Genomic DNA, 18,428 nt, shown 5'->3' on the forward strand with positions numbered 1-18,428 from the left:
TTACTGCTGTTAGTAATAATATAACACTACTACAATAATTACTGTTAGTAATAATATAACACTACTACAATTACTACTGTTAGTAATAATATAACACTACTACAATAATTACTGTTAGTAATAATATAACACTACTACAATTACTACTGTTAGTAATAATATAACACTACTACAATTACTGTTGTTAGTAATAATATAATACTACTACAATTACTGATGTTAGTAATAATATAATACTACTACAATTACTACTGTTAGTAATAATATAATACTACTACAATTACTACTGTTAGTAATAATATAACACTACTACAATTACTGCTGTTAGTAATATAATACTACTACAATTACTACTGTTAGTAATAATATAATACTACTACAATTACTACTAATACAACAATAGCTGCAGCTGCTACTACTACTACTACAATTACTGCTGTTAGTAATAATATAATACTACTACAATTACTACTGTTAGTAATAATATAACACTACTACAATTACTACTGTTAGTAATAATATAACACTACTACAATTACTACTGCTAGTAATAATATAACACTACTACAATTACTACTGCTAGTAATAATATAACACTACTACAATTACTACTGCTAGTAATAATATAACACTACTACAATTACTACTGTTAGTAATAATATAACACTACTACAATTACTACTGTTAGTAATAATATAATACTACTACAATTACTACTGCTAGTAATAATATAACACTACTACAATTACTACTGTTAGTAATAATATAACACTACTACAATAATTACTGTTAGTAATAATATAACACTACTACAATTACTACTGTTAGTAATAATATAACACTACTACAATAATTACTGTTAGTAATAATATAATACTACTACAATTACTACTGTTAGTAATAATATAATACTACTACAATTACTACTGTTAGTAATAATATAACACTACTACAATTACTACTGTTAGTAATAATATAACACTACTACAATTACTACTGTTAGTAATAATATAACACTACTACAATTACTACTGTTAGTAATAATATAACACTACTACAATTACTACTGTTAGTAATACTATAATACTACTACAATTACTACTGTTAGTAATAATATAATACTACTACAATTACTACTGTTAGTAATAATATAATACTACTACAATTGCTACTGTTAGTAATAATATAATACTACTACAATTGCTACTGTTAGTAATAATATAATACTACTACAATTACTACTGTTAGTAATAATATAACACTACTACAATTACTACTGTTAGTAATATAACACTACTACAATTACTACTGTTAGTAATAATATAACACTACTACAATTACTACTGTTAGTAATAATATAACACTACTACAATAATTACTGTTAGTAATAATATAACACTACTACAATTACTACTGTTAGTAATAATATAATACTACTACAATTACTACTGTTAGTAATAATATAATACTACTACAATTACCGTATTTCCTTGAATTGGCGCCGGGAATATAGTATTCGCCTGCCTAGAATTACAGCCGGGTCAAACTCGTTTCGCAAAATAATTAGCGCATGCTTGGCACTTCCGCCGGGTCAAATATGAGTCATTAAATGACTCCCGCCTCCAGGTGGTAGAGGGCGCTAGTGATCCTTCTTGCGACTACCAGTACTGCAGGAGACAGGTACTGCAGAAGAAGACAACAAGCAGCAAGCATGCAGCAATTGTTTGCTTGCACTTTTAACATGGAGGATTACATATCTAAAATAAAACCGTTTTCTAAACTGGACTTTCAATCGAAGCAGGAGGTAATAATTAGAGGAATATCTCCAGAGACTTTTAAAATTGAAGAAAGATGAGAAAGACTGCCTTTGATCAGAAGCAGCTGCACATGGACCCATCTACAAGTAAAGGTAAGATCATAATAACGTTTTTTTTATTAAATGTGTTTTTAATGATAAGGTATGCGCCGGAGTGAGAAGAGGTTTTAAAATAATTAGAGCATGCTTGCTCATTCCGCATGGTTTAGGTAACCGCAGGAGTGAGAAGAGGTTTTAAATTAATTAGCGCCCCTGCGGCTATTCAAGGAAATACGGTACTACTGTTAGTAATAATATAATACTACTACAATTGCTACTGTTAGTAATAATATAACACTACTACAATTACTACTGTTAGTAATACTATAATACTACTACAATTACTACTGTTAGTAATAATATAATACTACTACAATTACTACTGTTAGTAATAATATAATACTACTACAATTGCTACTGTTAGTAATAATATAATACTACTACAATTGCTACTGTTAGTAATAATATAATACTACTACAATTACTACTGTTAGTAATAATATAACACTACTACAATTACTACTGTTAGTAATAATATAACACTACTACAATTACTACTGTTAGTAATAATATAACACTACTACAATTACTACTGTTAGTAATAATATAACACTACTACAATTACTACTGTTAGTAATAATATAACACTACTACAATTACTACTGTTAGTAATAATATAACACTACTACAATAATTACTGTTAGTAATAATATAACACTACTACAATTACTACTGTTAGTAATAATATAATACTACTACAATTGCTACTGTTAGTAATAATATAACACTACTACAATTACTACTGTTAGTAATAATATAATACTACTACAATTGCTACTGTTAGTAATAATATAATACTACTGTAATTACTACTGTTAGTAATAATATAATACTACTACAATTACTACTGTTAGTAATAATATAACACTACTACAATTACTACTAATACTACAATAGCTGCAGCTGCTGCTACTACTACAATTACTGTTGTTAGTAATAATATAATACTACTATAATTAGTACTCATACAACAATAGCTGCAGCTGCTACTACGACTACAATTTCTACTACACATATTAATAACACAATTACTACCATTACTACTACTAATAATAATGATACTACTACAATTGCTGCTGTTACTACTACTAATAATCTACTAATAATACTACATTAGCTGATGTTACTACTAATACTACTACAATTACTACCACTACCAATGCTATAATTGCTGCTTTTGCTAATAATACAATTACTACTACTAAAATGGCTGATGTTTCTAATAATAATTACACTACAATAGCTGCTGCTGCTACTACTACTACTGATAATACTACATCTACGACTACTACTAATAATACAATTGCGGTTGTTAATAATTATACTACAATTACTACCACTACAAATGCTGCTGTTACTAATACTAATACTACAATAACTGCTGCTACTAATCCTAATACTACTATTACAATTACTACTACTACTACTAATAATACTACTACAATTACTATTACTACTAATCATAATAATACTACTACAATTACTATTACTACTAATCATAATAATACTACAATTACTACTACTAGTAGTAATACTACAATTACTACTGCTAACACTAGTAATACTACAACTACTACAACTAATAATACTACAATTATTACTAGTACCAATACCACTAGTATTACTACCAGTAATACAGCAATAACTACTACTAGTAATATTACTAGTTATACTAGTAATAATGAAACAATTACTACTAGTAATACTATTACTAGTTATACTAGTAATAATGAAACAATTACTACTAGTAATACTATTACTAGTAATACTAATAATAATACTACAATGGCCACTAGTCATACTACTACTACTAGTAATACTATTAATAATAGAACAATTACTACTAGTAATACAACTAATAATACAACAATGACTCGTACTATGACTAGTAATAATACAACAATGGCTACTACTAGTAATAATACAACAATTACTACTACAAGTAATACTATTAGTAATATTACTACTACTACTAGTAATATTACTACTACTATTGGTAATACTACTACTAGTATTACTATTAATAATACAACAATGACTACTACTAGTAATACCACCACCACCACCACCACCACCACTACTAATAATAATACTACTACTACAACTGCTAGTAATACAACAACAATTACTACTAGTAATACTACTAATAATACAACAATGACAACTAGTAATACTACTACTAGTAGTAATATTACTAATAATAATAATTACTACTACTAGTAATAATACAATGATTACTACCACTAGTACTACTACTAGTAATAGTACTACTACTACTAGTAGTAATATTACTAATACTACTCCCAGTAGAAATATTACTAATACTACTACTAGTAATACTACAACAATGACTACTACTACCAGTAATACTAGCACTACTACTACTAGTAATATTACTAATACTACTACTGGTAATACTACTACTTGTAATACTACAACAATGATTACTACTACTAGTAAAACTAGCACTACTACTAATAGTAATATTACTACTACAACAACAATTACTACTAGTAATACTACTAATAATACAACAATGATTACTAGTAATACTACTAAAAATACAACAATGATTACTAGTAGTAATACTACTACTAATACAACAATGATTAAAAGTAGTAATTATACTAATACAACAATGACTACTAGTAGTAATTCTACTAATACAACAATGACTACTAGTAGTAATTCTACTAAGACAACAATGACTACTAGTAGTAATTTTACTAATACAACAATGACTACTACTACTTGTAATAAAACCACAACGACTACTACTACTTGTAATAAAACCACAACGACTACTACAACTTGTAATAAAACCACAATGACTACTACTACTTGTAATAAAACCACAATGACTACTACTACTTGTAATAAAACCACAACGACTACTACAACTTGTAATAAAACCACAATGACTACTACTACTTGTAATAAAACCACAATGACTACTACTACTTGTAATAAAACCACAATGACTACTACTACTTGTAATAAAACCACAATGACTACTCGTAATAAAACCACAATGACTACTACAACTTGTAATAAAAGCACAATGACTACTACAACTTGTAATAAAAGCACAATGACTACTACAAGGTGAAAGGTGTGGGGTGATGAAAAGCGAGTAGTGTGTGAGAGGAGAAGGACGTACCTTTTGTCTGCTTTGACGTAGTGTTTCTTGACATCCTTGAGGTAGCGTCCCAAGTGGTACTCCAAGGTGGACACCACGCTGCTGTCCTTGTCCACCAGCTGGGCGGCTCGAGGCTGCGCCGTGAGCCAGTCCACCACGGCGGACAGGTGCTCCTCCTGGACCTTCTGCGGGTGCGAGCACAGGGTTAAAGGTTACAGCACGTGGCGTGGAGGGAAAGTAGGCGGCGGACACACACTACCATTTGTTCGCTGAAGATCTGCATGTCGCTGGGAGCGCCCTGAGAAGAAAGAGGTGTCAGATCGGCAACACTACACACTTTTCTCCGTGTCCGCACCTTTTCTGTCAGGTTGTAGATAACTCGGGCCAGAGCTTCTGCCACCACTTTGGTGTTTCTGCTCAGCTTGTGGACGTCAACATGAGGCCTGCAGGACACACAAACAATTAGAGCAAGAATCATGGAGACAAGAGTGAGTACATTTCTTACCTATTGGGTATAAAAGGTCATCATTATGAGTGTGTAACACTTCATGAACACAATAAAGCACAGCAGACAGTATGTGTTTGTAATGCTAACTGCTAACTAAAGTCTCACCGTTAGGTGGCACTACAACACTGGCTGACATTAGTTAGGACAAAAAAAAGAGTTTTGTGCAGTAATGAACCCACCCAGCAGGGGGCTCTCCCGCTCCGTGGCGAGGAAAGGGTGACACTGACCGCACGTCCATGATGCTGGAGCGCTGCGCCAGGCGGTGCGAGGGCAGGTGCGAGAGCGTGAAGGCCGGCAGGCGGCGGATCCCGAAGCGCTCGTGCTCCCAGGCCAGCATGTCGTCGGCCAGGTTGATTTTCTTGTGCACCATGGAGAACTTGACCTCGGGGTGCTGGCTGCTGGACACCTGGGAGACACCCACACGTCAGCCACAAACCTCGCTGGGATGCAATGGAACTTCATTATTTATATTGATAAATTGTTAGTATAATTATTATTAGTATAAATATTATAATTATAATTATTATAAATATTACAATTAATATTATTATAACTATTATAATTATTAATATTGTTTTAATTATTATAGTTAATCATCATCAGTATTATTATAATTATTAATAGTTATAATTATTATTGGTATTAGGGCTGCAACTAACGATTAATTTGATAATAGATTAATCTGTCGATTATTACTTCGATTAATCGATTAATAATCGGATAAAAGAGACAAACTACATTTCTATCCTTTCCAGTATTTTATTGGGAAAAAAACAGCATACTGGCACCATACTTATTTTGATTATTGTTTCTCAGCTGTTTGTAAATTTTGCAGTTTATAAATAAAGATTTATTTAAAAAAAAAAAAAAAAAAAACACATTTTAAAAGCCTCTGCGCATGCGCATAGCATAGATCCAACGAATCGATGACTAAATTAATCGGCAACTATTTTTATAATCAATTTTAATCGAATTAATCGATTAGTTGTTGCAGCCCTAATTGGTATTATTATTATTATTATAATAAATATTAGTATTAATACAATTAGTATTATCGTAAATATAATTGTTAATATTGTTATAATTATTATTGGTATTATTTTTAGTATTATATTATAATTTCTATTATTATTGTTAGTATTTTAAATATTACAATTATTAATATTGTTATAATAATAATAATTATTATTATTAGTAGTAGTATTACTATTAGTATTATAAATATAAATAATATTGTTATAATTATTATTAGTATTATTCTTAGTATGATAATTATTATAATTGTATTATTAGTATTACAATTTAAATTGTATTTATATTATAAGTATTATTGTTACTATAGTTATTATTAGTAGTGTTATTACTACTAGTATTATAAATATACATAATATTGTTATAATTATTATTCTTAGTATGATAATTATTATAATTTTATTATTAGTATTACAATTTAAATTATATTTATATTGTATTATAAGTATTATTGTTACTATAGTTATTAGTAGTGTTATTACTAATTAGTATTATAATTAATATTGTTATAATAATTATTTGTATTATTATTAATATTATATATTTTATTATTATTATTATTATTATAGGTATTAGTATCATTACCAATAGTATAATTATTGTTACTATTATTATATATATTATTTATTAGTAGTAGTAATATTACAATGAGTATAATTATTATAACTATTATAATTAGTATTGTTCATATTAAAATACAGCAAGCTGACAGACATCTTACCATCTCCAGCTCCTTGAGCAGAGCAAACTGAGGAGTTCCCTCTTTGGGGGGTTTGGACACGTGCAGGTGCAGAGCGTCTCCGTTGCCCAGAGTGTCCAGACACAACACAAACGCCACGTTGTCCTGCAACAGGCTGGAGTCTATGAAAATACAAAAAAATGAAATAAACGTGGGCATGGCGGTGGACGGTGTGGAGCTTGCTAGAGAGGCGCAGGTGTGATGGAGCGTACCTGTGTGGTCCAGGTTGTCTTCCAGCCAGCGTTTGGTGCCCTGGTAGTTGAACTTGCCTCCACCAGATACAAAGAACAACAAGTTGTATCTGAACACACAAAGCAGTTCTTAATTCAGTTTTTGACGCATTTTCACCATTATTCACCAGTTACCATCATACATAAACACATTATAATGGGACTGCCTGAATGTAGCTTGTTTAGACTCCATATAGTAGATGGCGTCTTAACACACCTAATTACACACCTGGTCTGCCAGAGAAAAAATAAACAAAACCGACATTTATACTTTCAAAACCCACTAAATAAAAAATAAAAAATTCTACTAATATATCATCCTCTTAAAATACACTACTGGTTGTGTAGTTACACAACACAGCGCCACATGTTGCACTATAAATAGAAATTGGTAACGTCCAAATTTGAGACGATACGGTACAGATTCCCGCTACCTGGGAATCGATACCAGTAATCAACGGTACTAATTTTCAGTACTTTTGTGTATGATAGTAAATATTAATTGTGTTTGATAATAACATCTTGTTTTTATTGCAACATTTAAAAATGAGCTGATTATAATAACTGCTGTCCAGTTCTTGTTTCATGATCACATTTCTGAGTCTCATTTGCAAGTCTGGCATTAAGTCGGAGACATTAGATGGCACGAGTGTATAGTTCATGCTGGTTTTTTTTGTTGCGCCCTAAAAGTGTTAATACTTTAAGAATTGTACTTATTACGCACCAGCTGTTTGATTCCTCCGAGTTGTAGTTTTCATTATCACATTTGGAGGTGCTGAAATTGCCTGTGTGAGGTATTTACATTATTAAAAGTTATATTGTTGGATTATTTTTCATAGAAACAACATTTTCCAGACTGATGTAAAACATGTCCACTGTAAAGGACACTGCTTCTAAACTGTACATTATTGTTTAACACTTTTTACACTGGATGTTTTACCTTGTTACTTTAAAGACATCAACTGTAAGTTATTCTTTTTAATATTTGCTTAAAACAATATATGTTCCAGCACAATTATTTGCACTTACAAATGATTTTTTGTAGGAATAAATCTGATTAGGACATTTTAACATTATGTTTGTGTTCAATTACAGTACGCATGTTTATCCTAAACATTCCTGCCACAGCATTTTACACACTATGGCATTTTTACCAAGCTTTTTGTTTTTGGTCATATACTGCAATAATATCGTACCGTGGCCTTAATACCGTGATAATATCATTCCGTGAGATTTTATACTGTTTCAACCCAAGTATAATTATTAAATATAACCTCTACATTGTTTTTAATGAATACTTAAGCCTACTACGCTACTGTATTTTAATGTTGGTCATTATGGTGGTACTTAGTGAGCCGAGTGTTTTCTGAGGTGGTCTTTGGTGAAAACAGTTTGAGAACCAGTGCTATAGCCTACCATGTTTACCTTTTGTATAGTCCAATAATTAGTAGTTTTTTTTCTGCTAAAATCATAATGATATCAATATCGTATTGGGATACCTTTAGTATCTACCGCACCGTTTACACTGCCCAACTAATCTGATTTTTTTGCCCTCAGGTGACACAATTCTGATCATTTTTGCCAGTCTAAACACTCCAAAGTGCTTCAAAGCTGATCTTTTTGCATCAGGTTCAGGCCACATCAGTAGGTAGTCCTGAATCCGATTGGAATCTGATCATTTCAAATGTGACTTCAGTCTAAACACAATGTGACCTGAATGTGACTTTTTCGTCAGCTTAAGGCGAGCTACGTCTTTCCTCACAACATCCAGATTTGTGAGCAAAGTCTATTTAAAACGACCAAATTATCGGTGCATCACTTGTCAATAGTGCGCAAATAATAGACTATATGTAATTTATGAATATATATTTTGATTCTAAAGAAATAGCGATTGTTAAAAGACCGGAATTGACGCTGTGATGCATTTGTTTACATGCGAGTTGAAAAATAAAGCTCTCGCAGATCCACGCTGATGTCTGGGTCTCCTCTACTTAACAGCCATTAAAAGATTAGAACCCTACCAACTATATTACACTATATACATCCATTCATACATTATACAGGCATGTGTTTTGAGCCAGGTCAAGGGCGGTGCCCTGGTGGGAGGACAAAGGGGGCGGCCTTGGATGTGGTTGTGGCTCGTGCAGCTCTTTGAGACACTTGTGATTAAGGGCTATATAAATAAACTTTCCACAATCATGTGTGTTCTTAAATGTGTATTCCATGTCGAGAGCAGTTTTGATTTGGGCTTACATGGTAAACAACTCAAATGAATGTGTTGGTCATTGTTTTATCCAGATGCATACATTTGTCCAAATGTGGTCAAGTGGACGAATTGTGGGTTTCCTAGACGTTGTCTACGTCGCTAAAAGAAAAATCTAAGGAAGAAAATCCCTCTGCCATCTTCCACTAGTTTTTTTAAATATATAAATCACCCGCTTGAATATTCCCTCTTCTCTTCTACGACTCTGTCGTCGTCATTTGGGATGTCTGTTGTGATTTCCCTTCCTGGTTCCATGACCCGCCCTATCTTTCCTCTGATTGGCCCATCTGTAATGTTTTTGTCTTAATCTTACCCAATCGTGACTCATCATAGTAAACCAACCAACCAATCATGGATTTTCCTATACGTAAAGCAACCATTATTGACGTTTCCCATATATTTTGTCCTCTGCCCGTGGAGTTGCTTCACTACGTAGCTTCGATTTTTAAGTTCATCATTTTTAATGGAAAACTATAGTTTTTACCACTGGATTATCAAAGACCGTACTCATTACGGGAAAACCGTAGTTGTTGGCAGGTATGGCAAAGAGGCGGATCAAGATTTTAACACACATTGTAGGTCGGGAAAAGCAGAAAATGTTAATATTTTTACAGGAGATAAAAAAAACACAGATTTCCGACTATAGACGGAAAAATCACATGCCTGATTATTAGAGATGTCCGATAATGGCTTTTTTGCCGATATCCCGATATTGTCCAACTCTTAATTACCAATTCCGATATCAACCGATACCGATATATACAGTCGTGGAATTAACACATTATTATGCCTAATTTTGTTGTGATGCCCCGCTGGATGCATTAAACAATGTAACAAGGTTTTCCAAAATAAATCAACTAAATTTATGGAAAAAAATGGTGCATATTGTAGCGTCTCGGAAGAGTTAGTGCTGCAAGGGGTTCTGGGTATTTGCTCTGTTGTGTTTATGTTGTGTTGCGGTGCGGATGTTCTCCCGAAATGTGTTGGTCATTCTTGTTTGGTGTGGGTTCACAGTGTGGCGCATATTTGTAACAGTGTTAACGTTGTTTATACGGCCACCCTTAGTGTGACCTGTATGGCTGTTGACCGAGTATGCATTGCATTCACTTGTGTGTGTGAATAGCCGTAGATATTATGTGATTGGGCCGGCACGGAAAGGCAGTGCCTTTAAGGTTTATTGGCGCTCTGTACTTCTCCCTACGTCCGTGTACACAGCGGCGTTTTAAAAAGTCATACATTTTACTTTTTGAAACCGATACCGATAATTTCCGATATTACATTTTGAAGCATTTATCGGGCGATAATATCGGCAGTCCGATATTATCAGACATCCCTACTGATTATATTACATTTAATTCACTTTCACGTTAAAAAAACCCACTAATTTTTAATGTGTTGCGACTTTTATTTTGTAGTAGTAACGACTTCCTCCCGGTCAACTTCCTGTTTTCAATTTATGGAAGGGTGCATGCAAGTGACGTCGAGGCCACAATGGGGACACATTAGGGCCTGTGCGCGTTCACACTGGAGTCTGATAAAAATCACATTTGACTTGCAGTGTAAACAGTAAACTGGAAAAAAATCGGATTAAAAAAAAAAACAATTCAGATTTGGGCCACTTTAACCTGCAGTGTGAACATAGTCTTGGTGTCAAGTGAGTGCACTTCATCTGCTGGCAGTGTGAGCGTCCTTACCCAGCGTGTGTCCTCTTATAGGTGTAGAGTTTCGAGAAGAGACGGGCCAGCTCCAGTAACATGGACACACCGCTTCCATTTGAGTCGGCGCCGTACGACAGCCACTGCACGCACAATAAACGCCAACTGTGTTACACGGATAGCATGTCGGGGCATGCTTCCAAAATGGCGGACCGTACCGGAGCGACTCCAAAGGCGTCATAATGGGCCACCACGACTATAGTGGGCAGGTCCTCGCCTCCGACACCAGCCAGGCGCCCCTTTTTATACCAACACAGATAAAAAAGTATCAGCGGGTGAAAAATCAGAACGTTCATTCGCGGTTCAGCCGCTCACCTCCAGACTGGTGATGGCCCAGTCGCTCATGGCCTTGCTCTGAGAACCGCTGGTGACCATCTGGAAGCCGTTAGCGGTGGCCGTGTGCAGCAATACTGCACAACAATAACACAAGTGTGACGCATTTGACATGTCCATGTCTTGCTTCTATCGCTACAAACGGTGTAGCCCAGGCTGGGAGCAAACAGGAAGTGCTCACCTTCTGCCGCAGACAGAGCTCCCTGCGACGAGGACGAGGTCAGGGTTTGGGTGTAAATGGACAGCAGCTCATTGTCCTCCATGGCAAAGTAGACGGGGACGATGGTCTCAGTGGACAACATCTCCGGCTCCAGCTCCATGAACTGCTACACAAATAACAAAGGCATTTAATAAACACAATATTGTGTGGCCACACGACACCATTTTTCAAGAGCAGAACACGAGGACAAGTACACCTGCTTCACCTTGATGTAGGGCTGGGCGATATATGGAATATACTCGATATATCGCGGGTTTGTCGCTGTGCGATATAGAAAATGACTATATGGTGATATTGGAGTATACGTTCTCACGCAGTTGCTTTTAGCTGCGGGCATTACACTACAGGCTCTTCTCACTCTTTCTTGTCTCTCCTTCTCACAGAGACATAAAACAAGCGCACCTTCTTACATACGTCACATACTGTCGTGCGTGCAACGTCAGTGTTTCCCACATATTCATTTATTTGTGGCGGCCCGCCACGAAAGAATTACGTCCGCCACGAATAAAAAATAAATAAAAAAATAAAATAAAAAAATGTAAATTTAAATTATTTTTTTTTAAAAATAAAATAAAATAAAAAATATATATATATATTTTTTTTGTCCTCTCCAGCTTCTCAGGCAAATCATATAGTTGATGTAGATGCCCATATCGGCTGTTCAGATTTACTTTACAAAAGAGAAGTGTAGGATACTTCTCTTGTTGCCTTATTTGTATTTGACTTTATTAAATGTATTTACATTAGAAACACAACATGTGTATATAACAAAGGGTGCAAAGTCTGCAGGCAGTAGGAAACACATGGTTAAGTGTAGGGAGTAAAACTGATGGCAGTCTAAAGTTCAAGATTTTTGGAGCTCTTTGTTCAGTGGATCAGATGTTTGATGAAGCTCTGTGTCTATCTACCACCACTACTGTTTTCTGTTTATTTGTTACTGACTGTGGCAGGACACATCTGCCTCTGTTTCACTTTATGTTGCTGGTAAATAATATGGTTGTAGTAGTAGGCTAAAGTTAAATTATTTAGTATGCACTAATTAAAGGGGCAGAGCTTTGAGACATTTTAGCTTTTATATTTTATAAGATTTTTTTTGTAAGAACCACAATTAATAAATATATTTCAGTGAATAACTTATTGTTCAAATCTGTATATAAATATGTACCGTAATTTCCGAACTATAAGCCGCTACTTTTCCCCCTCGTTTTGGTCCCTGCGGCTTTTACGATGGTGCGGCTTTTTTACGGCTTTTTTTAACGGCTTACGGTAACCAGGGGTGCGCACTACCGAGAGCAAAACAAAGAGTAGGAGAGCGTCAGCGACAGTTTGCGCGAAGGAAGTGTTCATGCAAACACCCTCAATATGGAAAACAAACGGAGAAGTGCATATGATGCTGCTTTTAAGTTAAAGGCAATCGATCTGGCTGTCAAAGAAGGAAATAGAGCTGCTGCACGTACCCTTGACTTGGCTGACGACGCCATTTTGGACCTGTTCTTCTCCGACACCGACGAAGAGGATTTCGGTGGTTTTAGTACGCAGGAGGAAGACGATGACACAATGATTAAAGACTGACTACCAGTAATACCGTTGTATTATTTGTACTCTGCACGAATGCTGTTCGCCATGTCAAAGATGTGAAAGTTTGATTGAATGATTGAAAGATTTATTGTTAATAAATGGGACGCTTTGCGTTCCCAAACAGTCATCTCTGTCCCGACAATCCCCTCCGTGGTATCAGGAACCCCTATATACTACGGTAATTACACATCAAAACGCCTGCGGCTTATAGTCGGGTGCGGCATATATATGGAGCAATCTGTATTTTCCCCTAAATTTAGCTGGTGCGGCTTATAGGCAGGTGCGGCTTATAGTACGGAAATTACGGTACATAAAATGTTGTAATTATATTGTAAAATGGATGGATGGATGGATGGATGTCCGTTTAAAACAAAACTGTTATTATTAATTAGTAAGTATACATTTTTTTAACCTTTTTAGAGAAAATCATATCATTGTAGTAAATTACACAAATTACTCGATGATGTCATGGTGACCACGCCCATAGCCACGACCCCACCGCCACAGGTATCTTGGCAGTTTATGGGAAACACTGAACGTCATACGCCCTCGCCTAGCAGAGAGGTAGCGGCATGGGTAAGGTTAGCTGTGATGCTAGCGGTGCGGTGTGAGTGGTAATATGAGAAAGAGAAAGATGCGAATCTGGTAACAAATGAAGGAAGAATGATTAATTCCCAAGAAAAACAGCAGGGGGTACATCATTTGGCGGTGGTTTGGCTTCAAGCGGGAAGATGTTGAACAGACAAGCGTAATATGTCAAGTATGCAGCAAAAGCGTTGCTACAAAAAGCAGCATTACTGCTAATTTGTAGCATCATTTGAAAAGTCACCCGCTAGAGAATGAAGAGTGCTTGAAACTCCGCATGTCAACATCTCCATTCGGTGCCACACCAACAAAATGCCCAAGCAACCATTTCCACATCAACACCGTATGAAAAAACTAGTCAACAACAGAAGGAGATAACGTCCGCAGGAACCTACCACATAGTGAAGGACATACACTATTTGATTTCCTATTATGCAGCTCATTTTTATTTGACACTTATTGAAATATCTTGTGTGACATCATGCACAAAAGTGCACTTTATTTGTTTTAAACTATTGTAGTGGCGTTCTGTACAAAAAGTGCACTTTAATTTAGTGTTGTTTTGATATGTCATCTCAGTGACATCACGCACAAAAGTGCACTAATAGCTTGTTTCAAAATGTCTCTGACAATCTTGCACTTCCTGTTTTGAAATGACATGAATGTTTGTGCCACTGCTTAATAACTGTTTCATAAATACACTTTTATATGTGATTTCCCGCTCTGCATGAAAGTTTAAAATTAGCATATATTAATGCAGTATGAACAAGAATGTCTTAATGTAGACACATAGAATCATCATACTGCTGTGTCATTCAAGGCTAAGGCAAAATATCGAGATATATATCGTGTATCGTGACATGGCCTAAAAATATCCAGATATTAATAAAAGGCCATATCGCCCAGCCATACCTTGAAGTGGATTAATGCCACTCCGAGATAGACTGGATACATTTAGTTTTTGAGTGGTTAGTAGTAAATATGCAAGCGGTTACAAAAACTTCAAGATATATGGCAACAAGAGCTGGGACACAAAACGATATCAACATATATCGCGGTAGACACGTAATCGATATCAATAAAAAATGCGTTTGATAATTGTTTTGAAAAGTTGCGAATCAAGGTTGGTTGCATGAACAAAGGCACTCGCTCGCTGGTAACCGCGCAATGTGGGAAGTGATCACTGATCAATGAGAGTGACACGCTAACAGCCAATCAGGTAACAGTATCAACTGTCAGGTTTGGTTGCATCATCTTGTTGTCTCGTGGTTCATTCTTCAGTGGGATTTTTTTTTTAACATTTGTTTACGGAGTTTTAAGACATATGAAATGTACCCTTTCCCCCCAAAAAAACAAGACACAAAATATTTAAAAAATACAATAAAATAAGGGAAAATAAATAAATTAACATTAAATTAAATTAAAATAAATACACCAGTCAAACAGGTACAGGTAAATATTGAAACAAAGCCATAGACAACTGTATTCAGGGCAAATATATAAGAATTAATAAAAATCAGTTATCTATGTGTATGGCATTTTAGTCAGGGTAAATTGAAGATTAGTTTATTTTACATATTTAAAGAAAACACACCATACTTCTTGGGTGAGAAGAGATTTTTTTTAAATGGACCGTAGCCACACCATTGTGGTCTGCAATTGATGCAAGGCGCTAGTCACCACCAAGACCGCTAACACCACACCACCTTAGCCGCGCTCACCCTTTAGAGCACAGCTGTAACTTCCTGGCACCAAACCTGCAGAAAATTGTTATTTTCAGGTTTCTCTAGGTCAGGGGTCACCAACGCGGTGCCCGTAAGGACCAGATGAGTAGCCCGCTGGCCTGTTCTAAAAATAGCTCAAATAGCAGCACTTCCCAGTGAGCTGCCTCTATTTTTTAAATTGTATTTATTTACTAACAAGCTGGTCTCGCTTTGCCCGACATTTTTCATTCTAAGAGAGACAAAACTCAAATAGAATTTGAAAATCCAAGAAAATATTTTAAAGACTTGGTCTTCACTTGTTTAAATAAATTCATTTATTTTTTTACTTTGCTTCTTATAACTTTCAGAAAGACAATTTTAGAGAAAAAATACAACCTTAAAAATGATTTTAAGGATTTTTAAACACATATACTTTTTTACCGGTTATATTCCTTCCTCTTTTTTCCTGACAATTTAAATCAATGTTCAAGTAAATTTATTTTTTTTATTGTAAAGAATAATAAATAAATTTTAATTTAATTTTTCATTTTAGCTTCTGTTTTTTCAACAAAGAATATTTGTGAAATATTTCTTCAAACTTATTATGATTAAAATTCAAAAAAATTATTCTGGCAAATCCAAAAAAATCTGTAGAATCAAATTTAAATCTTATTTCAAAGTCTTTTGAATTTCTTTTAAAATTTTTGTTCTGGAAAATCTAGAAGAAATAATGATTTGTCTTTGTTAGAAATATAGCTTGGTCCAATTTGTTATATATTCTAACAAAGTGTAGATTGGATTTTAACCAATTTAAAACATGTCATCAAAATTGTAAAATTAATCTTAATCAGGAAAAATTACTAATGATGTTCCATAAATTATTTTTTTAATTTTTTCAAAAGGATTCGAATTAGCTAGTTTTTCTCTTTCTTTTTTCCGGGTTGAATTTTGAATTTTAAAGAGTCGAAATTGAAGATAAACTATGTTTCAAAATGTAATTGTCATTTTCTTCGTGTTTTCTCCTCTTTTAAACAGTTCAATTAAGTGTAAATATCATTAATTATTAATAATAACATAAAGTTAAAGGTAAATTGAGCAAATTGGCTATTTCTGGCAATTTATTGAAGTGTGTATCAAACTGGTAGCCCTTCGCATTAATCACTACCCAAGAAGTAGGTCTTGGTTTCAAAAAGGTTGGTGACCCCTGCTCTAGGTTTACATTTTCACACTTTGCACTATTTTGTTACACTTAATTAAGCTTTTTTTTTTTTTTTAACACATTTCTTAAATTTGCATTTTCATTTTAGATTATTATTAAGTGCTCAATGTCATTTTAATATTTTGTTTACCGTACATCGAGTGTTTTCCATGCTTGTGTATACATTTTCTTTCCTTTCTGCCTTTATAGCTGAGGGGATTATAATCAGAGGAAGGTTACATTTCAAATAAAAATATTAACATTTAATATATTTTTCTCCTGGTCCTTATTTTTGGTAGCTCTTAAAAAATATAAATAAATATTGATATCGGCTAATACAAAACACTTATATCGATATACACTTTTTAGCCATATCGCCCAGCACCAAGTTATATTTACAGGTTACATACTGAGTTTGACAGCTATTATATATGTCTTATTAAAATGTAGCATTATCTACTTCAAATTCCTGCATTGCTAAACAAGCTGAAATGACCACAGTCGCCCCCTAGTGTACGAGAGGCGCACTGCGTATGGCCAACAGTCGCATTAGCGATAAAGCATGGAAACTAGAACGTAACAAGTAGGTGTAATAATAGAAGAAACCAAACTATTTGAGAAATCAGATTAATTTAGTGCATGGAAACATACTGACTTTTATGCAGCATGCTAAGGTCAGATATAAAAAAAAATAAAAAATTCAAACTAGCCTGCTTTGTCAAATCCGTCAAGTGGAAAAAGCCCCAAAGCACTTGTTGAGAAACCGCTGTGAAAAGCTCCTTAACTTCAATAACTTAAAACTTGGTAAGCTTGTGCCTGACTTTATAACGAAGGTTGGCACTTATAGAGGAAACTTCATTAGAGCATTGTAAAAAAAAAAAAAAATGCAGTGAAATTGCAAACAAGGAAATTAAAGGTAAAATAAGGGAGATTAAAACAGGGATTACATTGTTTTGTAATGCAACTCAAAATCTGTTGGTCCTCAATCAGGTCATAGGTGAGCTGGAGTCCATCCCAGCTCAACATGCATGGTTTGGAGATGTGGGAAGACGGTGAAGTATAACCGCTACCCCAAAGTGCAAAATGAAGGTATTTTCCATGTGTTGTCAAGCAGGGGTGTCCAAACTACGGCCCGAAGTGCAGCCTGCCGGCGTGTTCAGTTTGGCCCGCAAGACGTCACAAGTTTAATAATTAATCTCTCCACGCGGGTGCCTTCAACTTGATTTTAAATATCTGACCGTAAAATTGCTACAAGTTTGACAGCATCTTT

At 34.3% G+C, this 18,428-nt stretch overlaps 1 protein-coding gene across 3 annotated transcripts in view; it reads right to left on the reverse strand.

Moving 5' to 3' along the window:
- ncln (nicalin) overlaps window positions 1-18,428 on the reverse strand; it is a 30,929-nt gene that overhangs the window by 4,471 nt on the left and 8,030 nt on the right. For 2 of the 3 annotated variants that reach the window (XM_062027751.1, XM_062027750.1), the window contains 10 exons: window positions 12,056-12,200; window positions 11,857-11,951; window positions 11,700-11,780; window positions 11,521-11,624; window positions 7,546-7,634; window positions 7,316-7,455; window positions 5,742-5,968; window positions 5,410-5,497; window positions 5,314-5,352; window positions 5,076-5,239 (listed from right to left, as the gene is read on the reverse strand). In XM_062027751.1, the coding sequence (XP_061883735.1) occupies window positions 5,076-5,239; window positions 5,314-5,352; window positions 5,410-5,497; window positions 5,742-5,968; window positions 7,316-7,455; window positions 7,546-7,634; window positions 11,521-11,624; window positions 11,700-11,780; window positions 11,857-11,951; window positions 12,056-12,200 (1,172 nt within the window). The remainder of the gene's footprint in view (window positions 1-5,075; window positions 5,240-5,313; window positions 5,353-5,409; window positions 5,498-5,741; window positions 5,969-7,315; window positions 7,456-7,545; window positions 7,635-11,520; window positions 11,625-11,699; window positions 11,781-11,856; window positions 11,952-12,055; window positions 12,201-18,428) is intronic. The other variant, XM_062027752.1, reaches the window with a different exon arrangement.

The sequence above is a fragment of the Entelurus aequoreus genome, linkage group LG19, assembly GCF_033978785.1.
Source record: "Entelurus aequoreus isolate RoL-2023_Sb linkage group LG19, RoL_Eaeq_v1.1, whole genome shotgun sequence".
In the NCBI taxonomy this organism is placed as follows: domain Eukaryota; kingdom Metazoa; phylum Chordata; class Actinopteri; order Syngnathiformes; family Syngnathidae; genus Entelurus; species Entelurus aequoreus.